Here is a 25,888-nt window from a genome sequence, read left to right as displayed (position 1 = left end):
AGGCAGGGCTGCCTGCTGGCCCTCGCTCTCTTTACTCTTGCTGCAGATGCTTTACATTATATGCTAAAGGCTAATGAACTCTCCCCTAGAGTCAAAGGTATTACTCTCCCTAATAAGGAGGAAGTTGCTAATATCCAGTTTGCAGACGACACAGCAGTATTGTTGGTGCTAGAAGAGGATAACCTTGTGGCTCTACTTGAGAATATTGACATATTCTGTAAAGCATCTGGGAGTAAGATTGCTTTACATAAGTCCATCATGCTGGGTTGGGACTGCTCTCCCCCAAGTTGGTTCTCCAAATTTGACCTCATGTGGGGAGGTCCTAATCAGATTGTGAGATATCTGGGTATCCCATTCTCTGTCTCGCCCAACTTGAAGGAAATGTGGGAGTGGGTGAAGAATAAAATAGACAAAAAACTTGCCAAGTGGAACAGGAACTTCCTATCATTAGCTGGGAGATTTCAAGTCTGTCAATAATGAAAAACTAAATTTATACATATTAAGTTGCTTATAATGAAACTAAGTTGCTTATGATCTAGAGAGCCTAAAGTATTAACAGTTTATAATGAAACTAAGTTGCTTATTCAGGAACAAGAACAGATATGTTATGGATTTTGGGTTCATATATTTATTGTAATTGTTAAAGAGAATAATTCACACAATCATATGCACACACATTCATATCTATATTAGTAGGTAGATTGGGTGTTCTTAAATAGATAAGGAATTGGTGATACCTGGTGATACCAGAGAGAAAAAAAATGTGGGAAAAGTCCGCATAAAACCAACCAAACCATCAAATAAAAATAGGATCAGACACTTCTATCAAGGCATTGGCCCCTGATACATACAAAAAGAGTGTGAAGGGAGCCAGAAGAACTGCCCCTGGCAAAATGAACCTGAATTAATGGATACTTTGCTAGATCAGCAAGTTGAGGGACCCTGATCTGCCACTGTCAGCTCAAGGAAAGTTCTCTTTTTGGCCTGAATATTGCCATCTTTGAAAATCACTAGCAGGATTAAAATGCTACAAATGTTCAGCCTTCCATACTCTGTCCATCCAGGTACCGTGCCAAATATTGACAGTATGTAGCCAGCTCTGCTTGCTTCTCAGAAAAGGACCAAATATCCTGAGAAAGAGGCTTCCTGTTGTCCTTCTTGCTTTCTGAGATTGTATACACTTCAAACATTCCCCACTCTTTGATGTTTCCTTCCTAGGTAGGATGTGACTTAAAACATACTCCTTTATTTCCTTGTTCAGAGAGTTGAGTCGCAATGTGGTAATGAAATCCTTCGTGATTGACACCCCGCTATAGAGGTCAACAGTGTTGGTCAGATCATCCCCCCCAAAATTTACTTCATGAAGCTCAGTTTAGCAACTTCTTGGATAACAAAAGTTGTTTACAAGCTTTGATCTGAGACTACCCTGCCATAGGGCTAAGCTTGGGAAAAATGGCTGCACTGCATGCTGGAGGATAACAAGAGATGCTGTTGTTTGAGAAAAGCCAACCAGCAAAATCAACATCAAAGCACAAAATAGCAAGTCATATGCTTCAAAGTGAGCCAATTCCAGATTAGCACAACACTCGGGCTGTTCTTACTAAAGGACTAAAGTGGTGATTAAAACATTCTAGCCCATCCAAAGCCACTTAGCTCAATCTTCATATAAATGATAAAGGGTTGGAGGATAGCATAAATTGGGAGCAGTAGTTTTCTCAAAAGGAAGAAGACCTGAATGGAGAAAAATTGAAAGACTCTCCCAGTCATTTGGAATATGTCATGCCCCCTTCAAAAAAATAAAAAAAACTAATTGAAGACTTGTAGCCTATTTTATTTCTTGTAGGAAAATAATAATAGTACTACTAATAATAATATATTAGTGGGCCCAATCACTTTATAGTTCATTTTCAAGAGGGGCAGCATCAAATATTTAAAAATTGTCTTAAACGCTTCCTTTATTATGTGATTCAAAAAGTGCTTTTTTGTAATTTAAATAGGGCTTTTAAATAGCTGAAAGGAAAAAGTAAAAAAAATAAAAAAATATAAAGGTACAAAGTGTGTTTCTATAAAGGAGAGGTGCAGGCTCGCATCAAAGTATCCATTTTGTCATTTTTCACTTTTATTCCAAATTGGAGTTTTGGAGCATTCAAGAATGAAAATGCTTGGTGTGAAAGATTTTAGGATGAAATTGTGCTGAATTGTTGAAGATTGATCGAGGACTTGAAGTCATTTTCAATTGCTACAGTTGCACTACAATGTGAAAAGGTTAGATTTGCTGATTTTGAAGGGTTTTCAGACTATTGCTGCTGTTTGTGAGATATTACAGTCATTGGGTCAACTATTATTCATGTTTCCATCCATAATTTTCAGGGAGGTGGTTGTTGTTGACAGAGTTTGGATCTGGTGTTTTGTTGAGGTTTCCAGCCATTAATCAATGTCCTAGCATTTGATTGATTGTTTCATCTCTAACAAGTGCTGCCCCTAGGGTTTTGGATTAAGTGACCTTAGATCTGCTGTCATATATGTTTTTCAGTTGCCGTACCTTCAAATAATTGCTGATTTTCAGGATTTGGCTGATAGAATGGTTGCTGTCATCAATTTTCTGCCATTGAAGAAGGTTTTCAGATCTATTCATGTACCCCCAGCCACTGTACAATTTCAGCTCCAGTACTGCATGTTTGTCACCTATTCAAGGTTTTGTACCCTTCCTTACAGTTGTATGGACTGCTGTAAGTAAGGTTGTTGGTAAAATAAATATTGTTGTTTGTCTAAAGTGCTGTTCATAGGATTTTTTGCTGTCATAATAGGTAGGTTTGGTTTAATTAAATATTCATAGGGCATGTGGAAGTATAATCAAAGGGTTTTATAACATATTTTCAGCTTCCATACATCAATAAATAGATTACTTTGAGCATTTCAGTATTTCATAATTCATAAACAACATTGGGGATGGTTGAAATTTGATTAATAAGGATTTGGAATATTGACATATTGCTGATCAACACTAATTTCTATAGTGTTTGGCACCAACATTTGACATTGATTCATTATTTCAGCTTGCACATTCTTGAAAATTTATCTTTTCCTAAGTTTGTTTGATTGGGGACATTACAATGATATTAATAATTAAAGCTTAGATCTTGCCAGCCTACTGGGTATCAAAGAAGAAAGAATATGGATCAGCACAAATAGTCCATAATTCTTCATATAGAGTTTGTACAAAGGAAATAAGATATGGATCCTCCTCAAGTGGTGTTGATAAAAATACAAAGGGACAAAGAAGGTACAAATTTGAAGCCTACAAAGTCATTGATCAATATCAAGAGTGGTTTGATGATTTCAGATCCCAAGTTCTGTTTGATGAATATTTTTGAGTTACTTGAAGTGCAAGAAAAAAAAGAGGTATAAAGAACTGCATTGGAAAGTCGAGAAAGGAAGAGGAAAGGTTAGAACTTGAAGAAGATGTTAAGAAAGAATTCAGGAAGCAAGGATAATTGTCAAAATTATATCCACAAGACTTTGCTGCAGAATAGACGATTGAACAGGGACAAAAGAGTTATGCCATGTGAGTTAAAGGTCAGGATCCCTTTAAATAATAATATGTCTTATTGAATTCTAACAAGTGTGTATTCCAACAAAATATTGGTAAAGTCAAGGAGGAAAAGGCATTAGTTGTTGAATGTGAAGAGCCCAAGATGGAAAAAGATGTGTCTATTTGTGAACTACCAATCAATCTTCCAATGGGTGAGTCATTTCCAAATGTGATTGATTCAAGTCACAAGGATGGCGGTGTTGAGGATATTTCAACAAGTTATATTTCCAAAGTATGAAAAAGATGGTCATGTATCAGATTTATTGCTCCATACTATGTCATTATAAAATTCTTGTCATTATGGGAACCATTCTAAAAGTGGTGAAGGGGTCAAGTAGACAACTTGAAATGTAGGAATATAGATTCGTTGACTTAAGTTCAAAATTGTTTATTCATTTAAGATTCAAGTGCTATTTTGAAGTACAAGAAGGATAAATGCTTTCATGAGATCAATATCAATATTTCTAATGATTTCTTCATCTCATGCATTTTGATAAAATGAAATCCCATGGAGAATCATAAAAAATATGTCATAAGCTATATTTGGGGTTATAGAGCTCGATGCTTGCAATTCATGGATCATTCCTTGGAGAAGTTTTACACTTGAAGATAAATTTATGATGCCTAATATAGACTATGGTCTGTTGGAAGTTGTAGTTGTTGTGACGGTGAGGGGTTTCATGTTGGAAGTTAAGTAAGCAAAATAGATGTCATTTTAATATTTGAGATTTTCTAAGTAAGCATAATGTGTTGTATTTGGAATTAAGTCACTGGTTTGCCACCCTTGGATGTATGAAGGAGAAGTTTTAGAGGATGAGATACTACAAGATTGTTTCACAATTCCCTGCACCAAGAAGGCACAAGAGCTTGTCATCACATTGGGTAGACACATGGTGTGCGATGACTTCTGTGTGATGGGTTTAGGAGAAACCAACATAATGTTGGGCATGCAATGGCTACATTCTATCGAAGAGTTCACTATTGAGTTAAAATTCAAGGAAAAGAGGTAGTTCTTCAAAGCATTGAAGATGGAGCCACAGGAGTTGTCATAGCTAAGAGGATGGAACAAGTAGCTTGGATCACACGTCAGTTGGTAACAACCATGCCTTAATCTATAGGTGAGACACTTTATCATGATGTTTTGATCAACATAGTATAGTTTTTGATCTTATACCTCTAGGATTACCACTGGTTTTTGATTTTCAGTGTTTGGCTGATAGAACAGCTGCTGTCATCAATTTGCTGCATTTGAAGTAGGTTTAGATCTGTTTACGCACTTCCTAGCCGCTGCCATATAGTTTCACCTTCATCATTGCATGTTTGGTGTTATTGTTTGTAACTTCAGTAGATATCGTATCATATTCCTTCTCGTCTCTTCCGTGAGCTCCATCGGTATGAGGTTCATGTGTGTCTTTGCCTTGGTGTCTCTTGTTGGTGTGAGAGGAGTTTCAAAGCTGTCTTGTAACTGTTACCGTATGCTTGTTATCCTTGCTTTCCGCCTTGCGTCTTTTAATGATATATTCTTTCGTGCTCCTGTTCATTCTGTTGTTGCGTGTTTTGTAACAGGTTGTTCGAGGAGTGCGTAGTAATTCTTAAGCAAGGCAATCTTCTATATGCTTTCAGTAATCTCTTTGAGGACGTATTTTTGGAGGAATGTTATTGTCTTCAGCTATCCTGTAGCTTTTGATCTTTCAGTATAATTCTTCTATATTCAATTGTTGTGTGATCTTGTCTTGTTGTAAAAGATCATATTCTGAATGTAAGATAGCAGTCATCATTTTCAGAAAGCTTCTTGATTTATACTATTGATTGTTGAAGTGAGAACAATCATTGCTTTTAGGCTTCAAAACATTGTATCAGATTCGTATTGATAATAAAATTCAATTTTGGTGTGGCTGGGTTCTTTGCCCTCAGGTGGAGGGTTTTCCCAGGATAATCGTAGAGTCTCTTGTTTTGTATTTTTCAGATTCTGAATTTTTATCTTTCTGGTTCTAATTTAACATGGTATCAGAGTGGGTCTAAAGAAAAGATTCAGAATGCTTAGTTTTGAAATTTTCTTTGTTTGAAGCTCTAGTCTATTTATCTCAAGTTTTTCCATCATGGTGAATGGACTCAAAGTTGAAGACAGATTGGATGGTGCAGCCAATTACACTTCATGGAAATTCAGGATTCTTATTGTGCTAGAAGAGAATGATCTTCTTAACTATGTGAAGTCTGTTTTAGATGAACCTTCAGATGACACCGAGAAAGCTCAATGGAGGAAGAATAATCTCATGGCTAAAAAGATTCTAATTGATTCTGTTAAGGATCATCTAGTACTTGTTATATCCAAGTTGAATTCAGCCAAAGATATGTTCGAGTGCCTTCAAAGCTTGTATGAATTCAATAGTACTAGCAGAGCTCTAGCAACTTCTTCATATTAAAATGAGTAGAGGTGAATCTATTGTTTCCTTCTTTATGAAGTTTATAGAATTGAAGGATCAGCTCAATGCTATTGGTGATTCTATTGAGGATAAAGACCTGGTTATGCTGGCCATGAATGGCCTTCCTCACTCTTGGGAATCTTTCATTCAAGGTATTAGTGGAAGAAATGAGTTACCCAAGTTTGATCGATTGAGAGCTTATTGCATTCAAGAGGAATGCAGATTGGAGGCAAGAGGAATTGGACGTAAATCTCATCATGAAGAAGATCATGTTCTTGTTGCCCATACGTCTAAAAGAAAAGGAAGGAAAGGAAACTTCAAAAGGAACAAAGATAGAAATTCTGATTCAGCTCTTGAATCTAAGAGAAGAAAGGACCTCTCTAGAGTACAATGCTTCAGATGTGACAAGTTTGGTCACTTTGGTAGAGAATGTCCTTCTAGACCCAAACAACAAGCTGGAACAACAAATGTTGAAAATGTTTCTCCTCATAGAGAGTCTAGCGAAAATTCAGAGGGGTTCTTATTTATTTTTGCTCTCTCTAGTAACATTCCTACTGACAATGATACATGGCTTATTGATAGTGGAGCCTCTCGCCATATTATTTGTTATCGTGAATATCTCTCCAACTTGAAGGAAAAAGATTCTCATCTCCAAGTTATCACTGGTGATGATGCATGTTTTTCTGTGAAGGGTGCTGGTTCTACTTCCTTTTAGTTGGATTCTGGTATTCCTCTTCTTCTGAGCGATGTTCTCTTTGTTCCTGGTATTAAGAGGAATTTGGTTTCTATTTCAGCGTTAGAAGACAAGGGTTATCATGTTGCTTTTGCTGATGGAAAAGTTCTTGCATGGAAGAAGAACACTAGCATTCAATCAACTCGTGAGATTGGTGTTTGTCATTGACAGTCTTTTCAAGTTTTCAGCCCGTCCTATCCAAGCATTAGCTCATGATTCAACAAGTTCAAGTGAGCTGTGGCATAAAAGATTTGGTCACCTATATTTCAGAACTTTTGTCTTCAATGGAGAAGGTAGTTGTTGGTCTTCCAAAGCTGAATCAAAACCATGAAGGTGTTTGCAAGGGATGTGCTCTAGGTAAGAATATTAAGAGTACTTTTCATAGTAGTGAAAATAGAGCAAAGGATATTCTAGAGTTAATTCATTTTGATTTGTGTGGCTCTATGTTAGTTGCTTCCCTAAATGGTTTTGGGTATTATGTTACCTTCATTGATGACTTTTCTTGTAAGTGTTGGATTTATTTTCTTAAGTCTAAAGAATTTGATGAAGTGCTGTCCAGATTTAAAGAATTTAAAGCACTTGTTGAAAATCTATCCAACAAGAAGATAAAGGATCTAAGATCTAATAATGGGGGAGTTTATGTTTCTGGTTTATTTCATAACTTTTGTGCTGAAGCTGGGATTAAGAGGGAGTCTTGTGTCCCTTACAATCCTCAACAAAATGGTGTAGCTGAAAGAAAGAACAGGACAATTGTTGAGGCAACGAAGGCTATGATCCATGATCAAAGTCTTCAAACATTTTTATGGGCAGAGGCTTGTAGGACAACAATATACATTCAAAATCATAGTCCTCATCAAATCCTAGACAACTTGACTCCAGAGGAAGCTTTTTCTGGTATCAAACCAGACATTAGTCACCTCAGAATTTTTAGATGTCCTATCTATATTCATGTTCCAAAAGAGTAAAGAACTAAGTTAGAACCTTCAAGAAAGAAGGCATCTTTGTTGGTTATAGTGAATCTTCAAAAGCATACAGAATCTACATTCCAGGTTAAAAGCAAATTGTAATCAGCAGGGATGTCTCTTTTGATGAAGATGTAGCTTGCAAGAAATCCAAAGAGTCTATTATGGAATTTGATAGAGAAGACTTTCAGCCTCCTGAAGACATAGATATGGCTGATCCGGATCCACCTTCAAAGATTCAGAGGGAGAATACAGATTTAGAAGTCTCTGCTAATCCCGTTGATCCAATTGATTCTATAGATACTTCTGCAGGTCCCAGTAATATTTCAGCTAATAAGAAAAGATCATTGTGGGCTCGACACACTATGGAAGAGGGTGAAAAATATGCAGCCCTCGTGGCACTTTCAGAGAGAGTAAAAGGCCTCATAAGTTTGCAGGATATGTAGCTTTGATGAGTCACTTTATAGCAAAGTTTTTAGACTCAGACTCGGCTCTGACTCGGCAAGGCTGACTCGGCTCGGACTTCGGCAATGACTCGGCAACAACTCGGCAAAATACGAAAACCCTTGAAATTTAGAGATTTTTAACGACTTAAAACTTGTTTCATACACCCATTATTGAATTAAGCTTAAAGACACTATAACATCATCAAATAGAAGCTAATTTGATCACATACATAAACATACATCGATCACATGCGTAGAAATGTAAATTGTAGCTGAAGGAATTAGAAAACATAGATATATAGAGTTATAAATGTTGTCCAATGTATATAAAATCCATGACTTCAAATGTTCCCAAACATATATGTAACTGTAAAGTGTAAACAAAAACAAGTCTATGGCTCAGGCTTTGGCTCAGCCTCGTCTATCTGCCTCCTAGAAAGGCGTCTAAGGTAGGTCTTGGATGACTGAGTAGCCATAGTCTTTGCCTGTGATGTGCCAGTTTGAGTAGCCATAGGTGCTGTGCCTGATCGTGCTCTATCCTCCTCCTCTGTCATAGCCACAGCCTCAGCCTCTCTGTTTGCCTGGTCAACCCACTCAAGGTCCTCATCAGTGAAGACTGGATCGGTGGACTCAGTGAGCCAACCGGACTTGGGGTCGATTTCCTCTAGAGTGATCGAAAAGGAGTCAGCGTCCAAAATCTGTCTGGTCCTGAGACGGAGGTTGTAATGAACAAAGACTAGATCATTCAATGATGGGATAGGGTATGGGATAAACTAGCCTAGTCTATGCTCTTAGATCCTTTCCTTGGATCACCAGGTGTTTTAACCACACCCTAGGGTCTCTAGGACTTCCCCTGCTTGTGGAATCCCCTAACCTTGCCCAATCCACCCACCAACAACTTGAAATACTTCTCCTAAGGTCTCACCTACTCATGAGATTCAAGAACCCTTACATAGGCTAATGAGGGTTTGGCTTGTCCCACACCTTCTTAGGTCCTAGCAAGGATAGGACAGGTCTTAGACATGGTTTTCCATCCATTCATGTGCCCCCAAGAGGTTTTAACCTTCCAACCCCTTACCGATTTCACTATTTTGCCTTTTCCCTACAAAATAGTGCTACAAGGAATGTGCCCAATTAGGCCTCCAATCCGGACTTTTAGGGCTCCCTCTTGTAGACGATGCATATGCTTGTGAAACTTCCCAAAAGAACTGCTAATCATTTGGCAAGGGCTCAAAGATTTTCTTGGTTTTGGGCCTCCAAGTGTCCGTACACTTCCCTAGGTGAATTTTGGGGTTTTTAAGGGTTTTAAAGAGGGTTTTTAGGCTTGCTAGGGTCACAGTGTTGGGTTGATGTTTTTACCACCTTGTCTGGATTGGTGGAAGCTCCTCCTTCTCACCAATGGTGCTCCACACACCCCTCTACAACTCCTCCAAAGGGTGCATCCTCCTCTGACCTTCCTTGCTCTCACGGACCTCTGCAACTTTAACCCATCCTAGCCGGGCACTGTCCAGTCTCGCCTAGGAGTGGGTCTTTGGTTGGCTTCCCTGCATCTTCAAGGGCCTTGCTTGCTTTGAAGTAATGTACAGGGTCTGTACTCCTATTACCCATGGTTTCATGGTGATTCCACAATGGGGAAAGGAGTTGTCAACCCATTGACACAAACCAGTCCAAAACTGGACAATAAGGAGAAAGTTTACAAAACATTTACAAACACACAACAACTGCAAAACAAAACCTAATCTGAATGCTCAAAATGAAGGTAAATACACCATATAAGACTCTCAACACAGTTTTGTTTGAAGATCACTCCATTATCAATCCTTCATTGCTCCACTTGTGCCGACTGGCAGGAAAATTACAATCACAGTCAAGTTACTTTCCGTGGGCCGTACAAAGCTAACATCCAACCCCTCATCTTAGGGTTTGCAACTACATGTAGTACCCTTTCCTCAGTCTGTGTGCCCACATTAGGGTTGTCCACGCTAAGCTAAGGGTTTTGACCTACTAGGTGGAAAAGTTGCTTGACAGCTTTGAAAAGTTGTCATGCAACTTTTGCAACTTTTGAGCAATTTTCTCAATGTTGCTTTTCTTGACTCCTAGGTCCACATTGGGCTATCCTATGGACACCACCATGCTAAGAAGGACCCAAACACATCAAAGGCACACATACCCTCTACTCCACAAGAAAACTCAACCTAGACTTATGAACCTAGGACCTAAACTAGGACCTAAATAAGACCAATGAGCTCATGGCTCTTATTACATTTACAAGGGCTTCTTAAAGAAGCAAGAACACAACAAAATCAAATGGTGGGAGCCCTTTGAAGGGTGCTCTTGCACCATTCAACCTCTCCACAGACAAAAGGGAAATGGCAAAAAAAATCATTAAAAAATGTTATGTTTCTTTTGTTTTTTTGACTGCACTTTTTTAAGTGATGCCGGCTGGGTCACGACCCTCGGACTCGACGAGTTAGGGAGTGACTCGCTGACTCGGCGAGTCAGGCAAGTCACGCCTCCTGACTCGTCCAAGCCCGGGTCAGGGTCACCGTGACCTTACAGGGGTCACCCGACCCGCTGACTCGCTCGACTCGCCTCAAGTCACGAAACTTTGCTTTATAGCATCCGAGCCTTCTAATTTTGAAGAAGCTTCAAATCAGCAAGTGTGGAAGGATGCCATGATGGAGGAGTATCAATCCATCATCAAAAATGATGTGTGAGATATTGTTCCTAGGCCCAAAGGTAAATCAATTGTTTTTTTTAAGTGGCTGTTCAAAATTAAACATGCAGCTGATGGGAGTGTAGAAAAATATAAAGCTAGATTTGTAGCTACAGGTTTTTCATAAAAGGAAGGCATAGACTATGAATAGACTTTTGCACCTGTAGCACGTTACACTTCTATCATAACTATTATTGCTATTGCAGCTGTTAAAGGGTGGAAATTGCATCAGATGGATGTAAAGACAACATTCTTGAATGGTGTAATTGAAGAAGAAGTTTTTATTGAGCAGCCAGATGGATTTGTGATCCATGAGAAAGAATCACATGTATGCAGATTGAAAAAGGCCTTGTATGGCCTTAAGAAAGCTCCACGTGCTTGGTATGAAAGAATTGATTAGTATTTGTTGAGCTTGGGTTTTCTCAAAAATGATGCAGAACCAAATATCTACTTCAAGGTAATTGATGATAAAGCCTTAATTTTAGTTCTATATGTTGATTATTTGTTTCTTATTGGAGAGGATGATCTCATTGCTAGATGTAAGAAAGAGTTAGCTTCTGAATTCGAGATGAAAGATCTTGGTTTGATGCATTATTTTCTTAGTTTAGAAGTGTGGCAAAGACCAAATGAAGTCATATTGAGTCGAGGGAAATATGCCATTTATCTTTTGAAAAGATCTGGTCTGTGAGATTGCAAGTCTATGGCAACTCCCATGGAAGCAAATCTAAAAAAAGTTACATGAGGTTGCAGCTAGTTCAGACTTAGTTGATCCTACTATGTATAGACAATTGATTGGATTTTTGATGTATTTAGTCAATACAAGGCCTGACATATGTTATGTCGTTAACACTCTCAGTCAATTTATGTGTGAGCCTAGATAGATTCATTTTGTTGCAGCTAAACATATATTGAGATATGTGCGTGGTACAGTTGGATATGGCTTGAAATATACTTCTTGTGAAGTCCTGAAATTGCAGGGTTTTTCTGATTCAGATTGGGTAGGATGTGTTCCTAACCAGAAAAACACTTTAGGATGTTGTTTCAGCCTAGGTTCAGCTATGATTTCCTGGTGCAGCAGAAAACAATCATATGTTGTTTAGAGTATAGCTGAAGCGGAATATGTTGCAGCTTGTGTGGCTGCTAGAGAAGCAGTGTGGCTTCACAAATTGCTCGCAGGATTGTTTGGGCAGCCTTTGGAACCTATAGTGATTCTTTGTGATAACCAAAGCTGTGTAAAGCTTTCGATTAATCCTGTTTTCCATGATAGATCCAAGCATGTGGAAATAAAATATCATTACTTGAGAGATATGGTTCAAAGGAAAATAGTGGAGCTCAAGTACATTTGCACTGAAGAGCAAACATCAGACATTCTCACCAAGCCACTTCCTAGAGTGAAGTTTTGTTATTTCCGAGACAAGTTTGGTATTGTGGAAAATGATGCTCTTGCTGAGAGAGAATCTTAGCTGTAATGAATCTTTTACATGTTGTTAATGAGTTCTTCTCTGTGAGGGAGAAGTTCGAGGTGTAATCCCTTGTAATGCACTTTTCTTTGTGACAGAGAAATTTGAGGTGAAAGCCCTTGAGGCTCTTTTCACTAATGGGAGTAGCCATAGTGAATGTCATGTTAAGAGACTCCATGACAACATCACGTTGAGTGACTCCACGATGAGAGCTTGTGTTATTTCACTAATGGGAGTAGCCATGGTGAACATCATGTTGAGTGAATCCATGATGCCTATCACGTTGAGAGAATCTGTGATTAATTTTTGTTGTTTTCATATTGTGTTTGTCATGTTGAGAGACTCCATGACTTGAAATCAGTTAATGATATCTCCTTTGTTAAGAGGGAGTTTAATTGTTTGTAACTTCAGTAGATATTGTATCATATTCCTTCTCGTCTCTTCCGTGAGCTCCGTTGGTATGAGGTTCACGCGTGTCTTTGCCTTGGTGTCTCTTGTCGGTGTGAGAGGAGTTTTAAAGCTGTCTTGTAACTGTCACTGTATTCTTGTTATCCTTGCTTTCCGCCTTCCATGTTTTCATGATATATTGTTTCGTGCTCCTGTTCCTTCTGTTGTTGTGTGTTTTGTAACAGTTTGTTCGAGGATTGCGTAGTAATTCTTAAGCAAGGCAATCTTTTATATGATTTATATCAGTTTTAACTTCTTTTAATGAAAAATATCACAGATTATTAAAATGTAATGATATCAGTTACAGTTAACTACAGACTTTACGATTTTCATTTAAGCCAAAAGGAATCACAGTTATTTATGTAGCCCTCTAAGGGTTTTTTTTCAAGAAAGTTTTATAAGAAAACTAAGTTTCATTATCAAGATGTTAAAAGTTTTATATATAAAGAATCTATGATATTAGTTTGTCAAATGTTGCAGATTTCTCTAAATTCGGTCCTAAACTTGGATCTAGTTCTCGAGGGCTTCTGGAATCATGGACATTTTTATACTTACAGGGATGCGTTTTCAGCTTTCATCCATAATGCGTACAGTTTTATTATTATTATTGTCTGAGTGACATTTGTATGTTACCTGCGACAAATCCCACACTCCATCTAGGTGACATTAATGCAACAAATCTCTTAACATCCACACTAGCTATTATGATAATTTTTTCATGTTGAAACCAGAATTGAATAAAATAGTAATAGGAAGGGATCTTTCTAATAAAAGGAGCACAAAAAATGTATGTAAAAGGTTTGTTTATTCCATCATTAACATTAGTGTTTGGAATTCTACACCTCGAAGACATGATTTCCACAGTCCATATTTGTGTGAGTGTATGGTTCTGTATTAAACTCTGTGGTATGTTTTTAACATCTACCACACATTTTAATCCAGAAGTGTAAACTCGCAAGTTTACACCTGTTTCATAGCTGAAGTTCAAGATATTTTTCCTGGTCCCAACTGGTTCTAACCAGCATCCTGAGTTATGGCATTGGACATACATACATATATATATATGCTCTCACACTTACTTTTGTACAATATTTCATTACATATATATTGATATATATATATTATGAAATAATATAATATTATATTGACTTTTTTTTAATACATATTTATTTGTCCGCTATTTCTCTTTGCGTGTTTTTATTAGTTATTTTTGGTGTTCCGTTTTTAAAAATTTATTTGCATTTAGTTCTTTCATATATTTTTTTGTTCTTTTTATTCTTTATATATATAATGAAATATATAGATATATATTGATATATATATGTAATGAAATATTATTGTACTTTATTTATGTTTTTACTTAGTTTTCTCTAGTTGGGTGTCTTTCTATTTTTATTTCCTTCCTCGTTCCACGTGCTTTCTTTCTCTCTCCCTTCTCTCATCTTTATATTCTGTGTAGATCTGCAAACTACCATCTTTCTCATCCTTTGAACTCTCATCCTGATGATGAATCACAGAGTGTGATTCGAAACGTTGATGATAAATGTTTTTCACACAATCGAATCCAGAAGCATCTAAAGAATTATAGCATGGATTGTGGAAATCTGATAGCATTAATGGATTTTTCTATTTTAGCTGTTTGTTGTTTAAATTCTCTAACACTCTAGGATTTAACCCTGTGATAAAAATTAGGAGCAAGTCAGGAATTGCTAATCCACCTGAATCCTCAGAGCTGGTATTTCTTTGTTTTATTAATTTTAATTGAGTCCTACTACTCTTTTGTGTATCTATGTATTTTTTAAACTTATGGTATATGCTATATGCATTCATATAAGAAGATAACAGAAGATATGTAGAAATTTGTTTTTTGCCTGTAGCCCAGGATACCAGGACAGATATGTTTCTATGGTTTATTCTTTTAATTTTGAGAACTCATTTTTCTCGTGTTATGAAAGTTCGTTGGGAAATTACTTACATTGTTGTATGATATCCATCTTTTTGCCCTTAATGCAACAATTTCTCCTGATTCTTATGGAATCATGAAGATTGTCAGATTTTTAATTGGCGAAGTTGTTTTGGTGGATGCTAATTTTGTTGGTTCTTCTTCTGTTTCAACTCTTGATACAAACAGGGTGACAATTCTGGTTTGCAGCTCCGGTCTTGTCTGCTTTTTGTTTCTTCCTTAAGGGTCCCTCCCTTTGCATTGTTATTTATGTTGGCTCCTCTAGTTATGCTTCCACTGTTTTAGTTCTTAATGAATTATTCAGCCACCAGTTTCTTTTTCAGAATTATTGTTCTATTGTAACTAGATGTAGCTATGTTTCCCACTACACTATGCTTATCACTCGGAGACATTTGTATAATTTGTTATGTTTCTTGCCTATTTGACAACTGGCTGGGCCTATAAGTTTTATTTATGCAAGGTTTAGTATTAGAAAAACCATACATAAATGTTGTCATCAATTTTTTGCATGGGATGATTATGGTTTAGTCTGGCTTTTATCGAGTTTCATTGTACAATGCTATTTAACTTTTGGCAATTTGCTGTTAAAATGCAATGTTCAGTTGCGTGTTATAGGGATACCATAGGGTAAATTTATATTCAAGGGAGGTGCACTGCAGTGTGCTATTATAACTCAAAAGTCATTTTGTAGAATTTTTTTTTCTCTTTTCTCATGTGTCACTGTGCACATTGATTGTTTTTGGCATTTGTCTGTTTTGATTTAATTTTAAGCTACATATATCTATTTGATAGTCATTGTCATTTTTAATTAATTGCAGTTACACTTTCCAAAACTAAAAGGAAGGGAAGGGAACATAAGGAGTCAATAATAAGTGCTGTGAGACAGGCTGTGGAAGATTACATTTCGTTGTATGTCTTCTCATTCGAAAACATGCGGAATTTAAAATTTAAAGAGCTCAGAGAGCAATTGAAGAGCAGCAGCAGGTATTTGTTAACACTTTATTTATTTTGGTACATGACTATTTTTTAGAAGGTTAAACACTCTTGACTGGGAGCTATGAACTAGTGAGGTCACAAACAGGGGGTCTCATCCCCAACATAAACACTCAATATTAATGACCTTTTCTTTATTAGATTGTAACTTATTATACATCACAAATTCCTTTCTGCTTAATAAGAACTCAAAACCTATGAAAAAAAAAAGACAATAGCCAAAAAAATCAAATAAAAAGTAAAAATATAAAATAAATTAAATTAGAATAATCCACAAAATGCAAAATCACCATTTTTTGCACTTGTTTAGTCATGACACCATGGAAGTTTCACCACTTGATAGGGTTCATTTCTTTTCTTATCTGCAATTGCATCAATATTCACATAGGTCTCATCAAAGGATGCAAAGGTCTCAAATTCATTGTGCCATTTTAGTTCAAGGATTTGTATATATCTTCCCAAAGTTAGTTTTTTATAGCTGTCAACTACGTCAAAAATCTGTTTCTGCTATCTTTTTTAGCTGGAGAGGGGTTCACAATGAAATAGGAATCTTCTGTGATAACCATAAGTTGCAATGGCTTTTGCAACAGAAGCATATTCTCTATTACGATGAAATAGGAAGCAAATCAAGTTTCAACTGGTTTGACCAATTCTTTTATTGAATGATTTTGAAACAATGCCAATGAAATGTGGTGGTTGCAAATGAACACTTGCACGTCCCTTGTTTCAATCACTCTATCTTTCCAATATTTTTGAGTGCATTGTACATAGCATGCACACATGCATACAAGAGGTCTAGAAATGTGCTTATATGTAAATTGAATCAACCACCTGTCCTACAAACATTTGCTGCATAATAAATCACTTGCACTACATTGTGAAGACCAACCTCCTCAAAGTCCTCTCGTAGGACTTGAAATTGAAACTCCATTGTTGCATTTTATTGAGCTATCAATTGCTCACAGGAAATAAGGTCCATCAATGCATGAAACTATAAGGTTGACGAGTCTATGATGTCTATCATCCATTTGTTCATCCATGATTATGTTGGAGGTGTCATCCATTTGGCCTTCCTCTCTTCTATCAACTTGTTAACCTTGGAGTAATTTTTGTCCAAGAGAATGGTTCACAAGCTAGTCTTGCTAGGGCCCACATGACTTGAACCAACTTTTTTTTATCTTGGCTAGCTTTTCATTGTACAAAGGAGGTCGACAAACATTGAAAGGAATGTTGTTTACCAAAATAGAAATTGGTAAAGGGCTCATTTGCAGCTTCCATCTCTTGCACATTTAACATGTTTGTGATTGGGTTTAGCGAGGCATGAATCCGTAACTTTTTGTTTGCCTATTGATTCCATTGTATGCATCTTAAAAGACAAGTTTTCAAGGGGTTACCTAAACTTATTGGTGTACAAGAAATTTATCTAGTGATTTCCCTTTGAAATAAGTTGATCATTTATAGACCTTATTTCAATTGTGAGTTTCAAGGCCCAACTCCTTTATCAGGGGTATGCAAAAGGTGTGCAATGGTCCTTGTTATGCTGCTATTCCAACACTGTGGGTGATTGTTGCATTTGCATTTTTGACTTACACTTGAATTAGATCCTTCGTTTGTGTCAACTATTGTTGCAAATTGTTTTAAAGGATTTTTTTTTTAAATGGCCTTTTGGCATATTGTGCCAACTACTTCAAAGGCCAATCAAATTTCAATACACTAGCAATTGAACTCTTTGTTTGTATGCTTGGTTTGCGTTTGGATTCTTGCAATTGATTCCTCATCAATTTCATTCTCCCAATTAATATTAGCATTAACATTGAATGTGTCCATCTTGAGTATGGAATTTTGAAACGGATGCAACATAAAAGAACTAAGTTATTGAAGAGTAAAGTTTACCTGCCAGTTTCGAGTACAACATGATCAATCTTGGGTATAGTTTGGAATCCGTGCAAAATCAAATAAGGTATTTTTGGTTTTAAAACGTTTCCAAATTTTTTTGGGCAAATCTCACAGTATCCATTGCTGATGTGGTGATTCCATACGTTTTTGTAAGTTTTGTATTTTTTCTTTGCTTTTTTGAATGATGAAAATAAAAATCTTAACCCTTAAAACAAATTGTTTTATTCTCGTTTTTTTTTTGTGTCCGACTGATTCCTTAAAATGCTCTCTTTCCATGTTTGGTGTAGAAAAAAGTTCATGGGCAGTAGAACACGAGTAGCAATAGTACACACACATATTTGGTTTGTTTGGTGCCATCATAACTTTGTAGGTCGTCAAGTTTTTTTTTCCAATTTCAATGTAAAGTTTAAAAATGAAAATTTAAAATGTAAAAGTAACATAAAATTTAAATGAATAAATTTGGAATGATCAAATCCTAGTTGTTTTTTAGTTTTTAATGTTTTGACAACTTATTTAATAAATTTAAAATCTGTTTAAAATTTATAATAGTTTTAACTTTTAATTATATTATATAGTTTCGTAATTATAAAGTTATATTTATTATTGTATTATTTTATAGTTTAATTTATATATAATAAATGTTAATGTTGGATAATAAATATCATATATAAATTCTATATTTTTTTTGATCGATAATATTGGTTTTTTATTAATATAGAAAAATAAAGTTACAACTTCAAAAGAGGAAACAATTTCTGTCATTAATCTACCCACAAAACCACCAACCACCCAAACCACCCAACCAAAAACATTTCTACAGTATCGCAACGCACAAAAATGCATCTAGTCCATATAGAGCATGATAAACCAAAATTGACATAGTTCGATAAACATAGAAATGGGAATAAACTCCCGAACATAGACCACACATCAAATACAATTCACAGAGAACTACCCAGAAGGATTGTGAGGGTTTGTTCTCTGCCCACCATCACAACTTTCATGCTTCTGGTCCTCAGCCTTAGCCTTCGACTTGTCCCTTCCTCGTCCCCTGCTTTCGCTCGAGCTTGACAAATCACCTCCTCCAGCTCCATAATCTGTGCAAACATCTTTAGCGCCTCCCACCCTCTCCTTGCTGCCGCTTTGAATCTTGCCTTCATCGCCTCCTGCCGCTTGAGAAAGGGGATAAACTTGCCTCTCCAGTCTTGATGGAACTCCAACACCCCTTCAGAAAGGTTAAAACCTTTGCCATGTATAGCCCACTCCAGAAGCGACTCCATGTTGTCAAGGAACTCCGCTGGTACTATCGCATTCATTACCTTTCGGACTTGCTCGCAAGAAGAATCTAGCTCAAGTCACCACGCCATGATAAGGGAGTATAAATCCGCTCGTGTCCGATATCTATATCCAATCATTCCCAATTCTTCATCGAGAACCAACTGCACACTCCTAATCAACAGAGGGTGCTTAGAGCGAAACATGTTCTTCAATCTCCGCTCCGAGACTGGGCCCCAAAATTAGTGAGAAGTTTGGAGGTTTTTAGTGTGAAATTGGCCTCCATTGCAATCTGGAAAACCAGAGTACCAACCTCAAACAATTTGGTGAGAAACCACTCTCGCTGACCAAAAATCTTCTTGAATACGCAAGGAATGACACACTTCCCCACTCTCTCCATAAATGCACTCACCTCAGGCGTTGTTGTCACTTCAGCATAAATTGACTTTAATTGCCAACTTCAGTCGAGCCAACCTATGCACAGGGAAGGAGAACTAAACGTCCTCATCACACACTTCGCATTAATAGTCAAGTACGAAAGTGTACAGGCCATCTAAGAATGCCATTGGACAATAGCATCATCACCCCCCCACCATCTCGTTACACATCTATCCAATTCACACACCACGTTGGACAATGCATCCACCACCTCATTCCCCCTCCCCCCCCACCTCCTAATATGAGAAATACAAAAACCCTGAAGAACATTAAGTTTTGAGCAAATAATTGATATGAATTTATTAATCCGCCAGCTCGGAGACACTCCTTTCACAATTGCATCCACCTCCACTTTAGAGTCCCCTTCTAGATGCACTCTCAGGATATTCATGTTATTGGCCAATTCCACCGCTAATAAGGCGGCCTACACCTCAGCCTCATTGTTCGTCTCATCTTGCAATCTCTGCACCCCTTTAAAGAGGACCTTCCCCTCATCATCACGAGCTATTTACCCAACACCTGAGATGCTCGGATTACCTCTTGACGCCCCATCAAAGTTGATCTTAATCCATCCCTGCTCCGGCCTAGCCCACACTTCTTCCACCTTACTCGAAGGATGAACCCTGGAAAACCCTAATTCTATATTAATAATTTGGTTTTGTACTAATTAATAAAATAAAATTGTATATATTATACTGAAAACTTATATATGTTACTACAAGTTCAATAATTAATAATTAAGATTATACTATTTTTTAATAATAAAGTAAATAATAAGTAATAAATAATAAGTAATAAGTAATAAATAATAAATAATAAGTAATAAGTAATAAATAATAAATAATAAATGTTAATTTTAATTTAAAAAAATAGCATATAAATTTAAATATTTAACATTCAGTTTTTAATGATTGTTCTTTGAGCGTGTAGAGAGTATAATGGCAGTTAGTACTAGCTTATTTGTCGACCCACCTTTAGAACTGACCCAAATTCACCTTAATTGAGATATGTACAAATGATACAAAAGAATTCGAGGTGGTGGAACATTTGTTTGGATATGCAATATTTGTAATGTGAGGTATACTAGTTCGTATAGTGATGTCAAAGCTCATATTCGTGCTATCTCCAATCAAGGAATAGAAGCATGTCCAAGAAAGGATGGTAAAGGTTTATCACCTCATCAAATAGAAAAATATATTAAAGAAGAAGAGGAAGCAAATGTAAGAGTTGCTTGTAGCACAAACCATTCTTTGAGAAGAGGAAAGGGATTAAAGAGCTCCCTTGCTTCTCTATCTCATAGTGCCTTTCTTGATGTTGTAGTAGAGTCACCCATTTTTCAGGTAGAATTGAAGAACCTGTCAATGTGAAGAGAAGTAAGGGGCTATTAGAGAGATCATTTCATAATGACGCTAGAGAGATTTCAGATAAAATGGTTGCAAGATGTTTATATGCAAATGGTTTGTCCGTCAATGTTGTTCGATCACGATATTGGCAAGATATGTTGAGAAAAGTAAATGAGGCTCCATAAAAGGTATGCAGGGCTAAGTTATGATAACGTGCATAGCACCTTACTAGCAAAGGAGGTTAATAATATAGATTATGCATTGGCTCACATTAGAAATTAACGGAAGCTAATAGGGGTGTCTATTAGTTTTGATAGATGGAAGTGTTGTGACGTTTTCACACATCGCCCCATTGCAAATGGGGATCCCCACCTTTTTCTGCTTTCTAGGTTAATTGTGGAGTCTTTTAGCTATTTGTGTTTCATTTGTAAGAGGCGTAGTATCTTAGTTGGTCAAGAGCAGATTAAGTCAAGGCTTTCTCTTTAGGTTGAAGTAAGGATATCAGCACTTCCTTTGCCTTCTTAAGCTTCCGATTTGCCTCTCCCAGCACTACTAGTGGGTGCCCAAGCCCTATCTTTCACCTTTCCACTTACCAACTCCCTCTCCTTTCACCTTTCTATCTCTTACCCTTCACCTTCTCCCATTCTCCATCCATCCTACATTTCTACTTCCCCTTCACTTCCTTCCATTTCACCCCATAGCCCTTACCTTCCACCCATCCTTCTCCTTGCATCCTCTATCTTTCATCCCTTATCCCTCCAGCTTTCTTCATCTTTTCATCTTCCTTTATCATTTCCTTTCATCCCTTATACCTCCCACTTTCTAACTTCCCTTCCCATTCCCTTCCTTCCTATCACCTCCTACCCCTATCCTATCCTAACTCCCTTAATACCCTTCATGATCCTAGTCTTATCCCAGCCTGCCCCCTTTTATCCCATTATTCCTTATGCCTCCCTATTTCCCGACACCTCCTTCACTACCCCTTTACCCTCTTTCACTTCCTTTCCCTACCTCCTATCCACCACGTCACCTACATCCCTTTATAACCCCGTGGCTTCTCCTTACCATTCCATCATCCTACTGCACACCCCTTCCACCTCACTAACTTCGGTCCCTCCTTTCACTATTGTGGCATTGCTTCGGCCCACCACAAACTTTAAACATGGAGACTTAAAAAGTTTTTCAAGACATTACAATTTCCTTTCACTATCGTAGCATTGCTTGGGCCCCACCAATTAGATGATGGATAGCAAAAAATGTTTCCAAGGCATAGATGATGCCACTCCACTGGCCAGATCACCGCTTCTTTTGGAGCAAATTCTGCCTTGCGATTTCCTATGGGCTATAACAAGATAAACACAATAAGCAAGAAATGAAACCGCCCTTAGCAAAATGTGTATGGCATTTAATTTGGTAAACAAGGTTTGATCAAAACGAATGATACATTGTAGGCACACCTTTTTAATTGGATCTCTCTACGATGCAAGGACATTTTATTTAATTTTAAGTTTCATGGTCCCAAGTTACCTTCATGTTTTAAATGCCAATCATCAAATGTTTGGACCTGTCATGTCCCCCCATTTATAGTAGAAATAATTAATATAATTTTTGCCATATAAAATAATATGTTAAAATCATATTATATAACATTGATATTAAAATGATATTAAATTATCAATTTACATTTTATATATTGAATGATATTATTATATTAACAATGTATATTAATTTACATTTTTATATATTGTATAATGCTATTATATTAACAATGTATATTTTATTAAAATGGTGTAACAGTATATATATATATATATATATATATATATATATATATATATAATAGACATTATATTATTTACATTATCAATGCTGAATGGTATTATAATATTTATTATATTTGTTTAACCAACTAATTCCTATATTCACCAAGGCCCGATAACCATTCATTAAGGGGCTTTGAATAGTCTCTAAAATAAATGTGGCATTATACGAAGGGGTGCTCTTTTTGAAAAGAGCCATTAAAGATAAAAGGACATCGATCCTTTTAAAAGGGGGTGATGCCCATTCAAGGACCATCGTGGCTTTTCACAACGATATGGGGGAAGGATAAATGCCCCCCTCCCTGTGCGAACAAGGACATAGAGGGAAGCACGAGAGTAATTGCATAAGTCTGGCAGTAAGGATACGGAGGAGCGGTCAGAACCAGTGACAGGTACGTATACGCATGAATTTCTGAGTTAACATTAAAGTATATATCAGCCAGTATATTATATATATATTTAAACCCAGATATGTGTATCAATGAATATAAATTAAAGTTGATGTTCTTAATCAAATTAATGACAGTTAATATAATATTAATCAGAAAAGGCAAAATATATATATTTATTCAAACAGCATTAAAATAACAGTACTGTTAGACAACCAATAAATATACATCTGCACATAAATCCAAGAATACATAATGCAGTCAAATTCAGCTTACACAAATTATGGTAATGCTGTAAATTCATATAATGCTAATAATATAAGGGATAACAAACTGATTGTAATGGAATAATGACAATAAATGATTAATACTGATACAATGTATTGCTAATATAAACCCTAATTAGGGTTTGCATGGCTTGAGGCCTATATAAAGGGGTGACCCCCCTCATTTGTAAGGGAGGAGAGATTATTATCTGAGATTGTTGCATCAGGATTGTTGAAGTAGCCCAAAGGATGAACATCACTATTTTTGAGTTCAAGCAGGAGTATGTGGACCTGATAAAGATGCTGAGCAAAGTAATGGGGTGTTCACATGCAAATGGGCTAGTTGACTAGGCCAGATTGATCAGTCATTACTTGCACGAATAGTTGAAAAACTTAAAAGAAAAAAGGTCCCAGTCCTTCTTCATGAGCTCCTACCTGTTCTATATGCTTGCGTGGAGGGGAGGATTTGATGGTCTGCCAACAAGAGGAATCATGGGTTGCGGACCAGCACAACTGAAAGTACATGAGTGTTATCCCCAGTTGCATCTTCACATTGTTAGTTCTTGCAGGTTGGCGAATGACACGTTCGCTATGTACTTGACACGACTTATGCAGAAGAAGTTGCACGTAAGGGTGTCACCGCAAGCAGGTGCCCTGGTCCAGAAGTATGGAGCTACATTCTTGCAATTTCCTAAATTCACCTTCATCAGGACGCGAGAATTCTCATTCCACTCATACAAGTTGCCAAGATATCCATTGGACAAGCACATATTGCCGGAGCTCATGACATAGTTAATTGCCTATGATCAATTACAAAAGAAGAAGAAGAAGCAATGAATTGAATTCCCAGTTGTCTTAGGTGACTTCATGGAAATATGCCCAGGCTTGGAGGCCGTTGAGAGTGCGATGGGGGAATTGGCATTCTATCGCCTGCCATTTTATACATCCAGGGTCTAGTATGATCCTTACCGCCAAATCAAGAAGGTCGCTAGCGTCAAATTCATACACAAGTTTCACTTAGAAGATTATTGGGCAGGTGTCGAGGATGACCTTGAGGTGCGGAAGAAAATGCATTCCAGATTGCCCCTTGACACCATCAGGTTAAGTGAAATTTATCAAGTGTCGGATCAGGTGAAGGAGGATTCAGATTTGGTGCAACTTGAATTTGAGAAAGTAAAATATCAGCCAATTCATTTGCCAGATTGGTTCAGAGCTCGAAATTGATGATTTGAATGTCTTGGCTAGACCAGTGCTGAAATTCACTAAGCACTGGATTGATCGGCAGATAAGGAATTTGACGGAAGGAAATGTTCATTTGACATATCAGCTAATGGGAAGTCTAGATTCCCACAGTGAGGCGACGAAAGGCTCTTCACAGGCCCAGGTAGGAGGGGAAGTCCGGATTGATAAAGGAAAAAATGCCCCGAAGAGACCAAGGACAACAAGGAAGAAGGACATTCAGCAGGAAGTTCCACAGAAGGTTCAACAAGAGGTCCAGCAGGAAGAACCTCCACAAAAGAAAACAAGGATAGAGAGGGAGCATTCACCGGTGAATTCCTTGAGTGTATAGGAAGTAGAGATGTTTTCACATCTAGCAGGTCCACCTCCATAGAACATTTCGGCACCAGATATACTTAGCATTAACGCTTCACAAGGACACAATCAGCCAAGAAGTCAAAGACCGGAAAGTCCCTCACACCAGGAAGAGGCTTGTCATGATAGCTTCGTGGAAGTTATCCTTGGTAAAATGGAGGAAGAGTCATAGGAGCAGGATGACGTAGAGGTTCATAGTCACTCCATCCCCGCTCTAGATTGGTTAATAGGAAGGCCAAGAAAGGAACTAGAAAAAGAAACTAATCTAGCTCGAGAGTTAGAAGAATTGTTGAAAAAGATGGATCAACAAGCAGAAAGGAAGGCTCCCCAGAAATTCTCTAAGGTTGTAAGGGAAGAGTCTGGATCTCGGACCCTGAACATTGCTGAGCCTGCAGTAGATAAAGACAGGAATGAAATCAGGCAGGAGGATTATGTTATCAAATAGATTGATCTTGGCCATGTTTCCACAGGTCAAGTAATGGGAGACTTTGAAGAATCTTCCTTAGCCATGAGGGAAAAGATGTTGAAATCAAAGGCGAAATGTAAGCGGCTGAGGGAAGAAAATAGAGCCCTATGCGAGTACATTAGGAGTTTCAAAAGACCCCTCAGGGAGGCAAGTCCTTCATTCACTCCTCCTTCCTCCCTTCCTAAGGAAGTTGTTGATGATACAGAAGTTATTAGAGCAATGGCACAAAATTCTAGGGAATGGATAGAGGATGTTTACATTGAAGTGGGAAAATTCATCAAGGACTTGCCTCAGCTTCATTTAAAGTTCGTAGCCCTCCTGAGCAGATTGGAGACAATGGAAGGATCGTGGGAGGATGTGCACGTATACTAGGACTTAACCATTCCGCGGCTCAGGGCTTTGACGAAGATTCCAAGGCAAATTCTGATTGATGGGAAAGTAATTCAGGAGAATGAAGCTTATGACTTTCCCCGTTGGTTCTATGCCGTTTGCTTAGGAAAGAACACCTTCGATAAATTCAGCTTAGAGTCCTTTACTTTGAAAGATTCCATCAGAGGGGTGCAGGAGGAAATCATCAGTGCAATTGAGGCATTGTTCGTAAGGAAACTCAATGACGGTGGAATAAGAGTGAACTCCTTGAAATCTTAGTTGCGCGAGTTCTTCTTCG

The 25,888-nt window shown here is 37.4% G+C and overlaps 1 protein-coding gene across 1 annotated transcript in view; it reads left to right on the top strand.

The window, feature by feature from the left end:
* LOC131032358 (uncharacterized) overlaps positions 1-25,888 on the top strand; it is a 73,309-nt gene that overhangs the window by 4,179 nt on the left and 43,242 nt on the right. Inside the window, exon 2 of the mRNA XM_057963304.2 lies at positions 15,561-15,726. Within this exon, the coding sequence (XP_057819287.2) occupies positions 15,561-15,726 (166 nt within the window). The remainder of the gene's footprint in view (positions 1-15,560; positions 15,727-25,888) is intronic.

This window comes from Cryptomeria japonica, chromosome 7 (assembly GCF_030272615.1).
Source record: "Cryptomeria japonica chromosome 7, Sugi_1.0, whole genome shotgun sequence".
NCBI lineage: Eukaryota > Viridiplantae > Streptophyta > Pinopsida > Cupressales > Cupressaceae > Cryptomeria > Cryptomeria japonica.
Note: the sequence above shows the minus strand (reverse complement) of the source record. Positions and strands in the feature narration are given on the sequence as shown.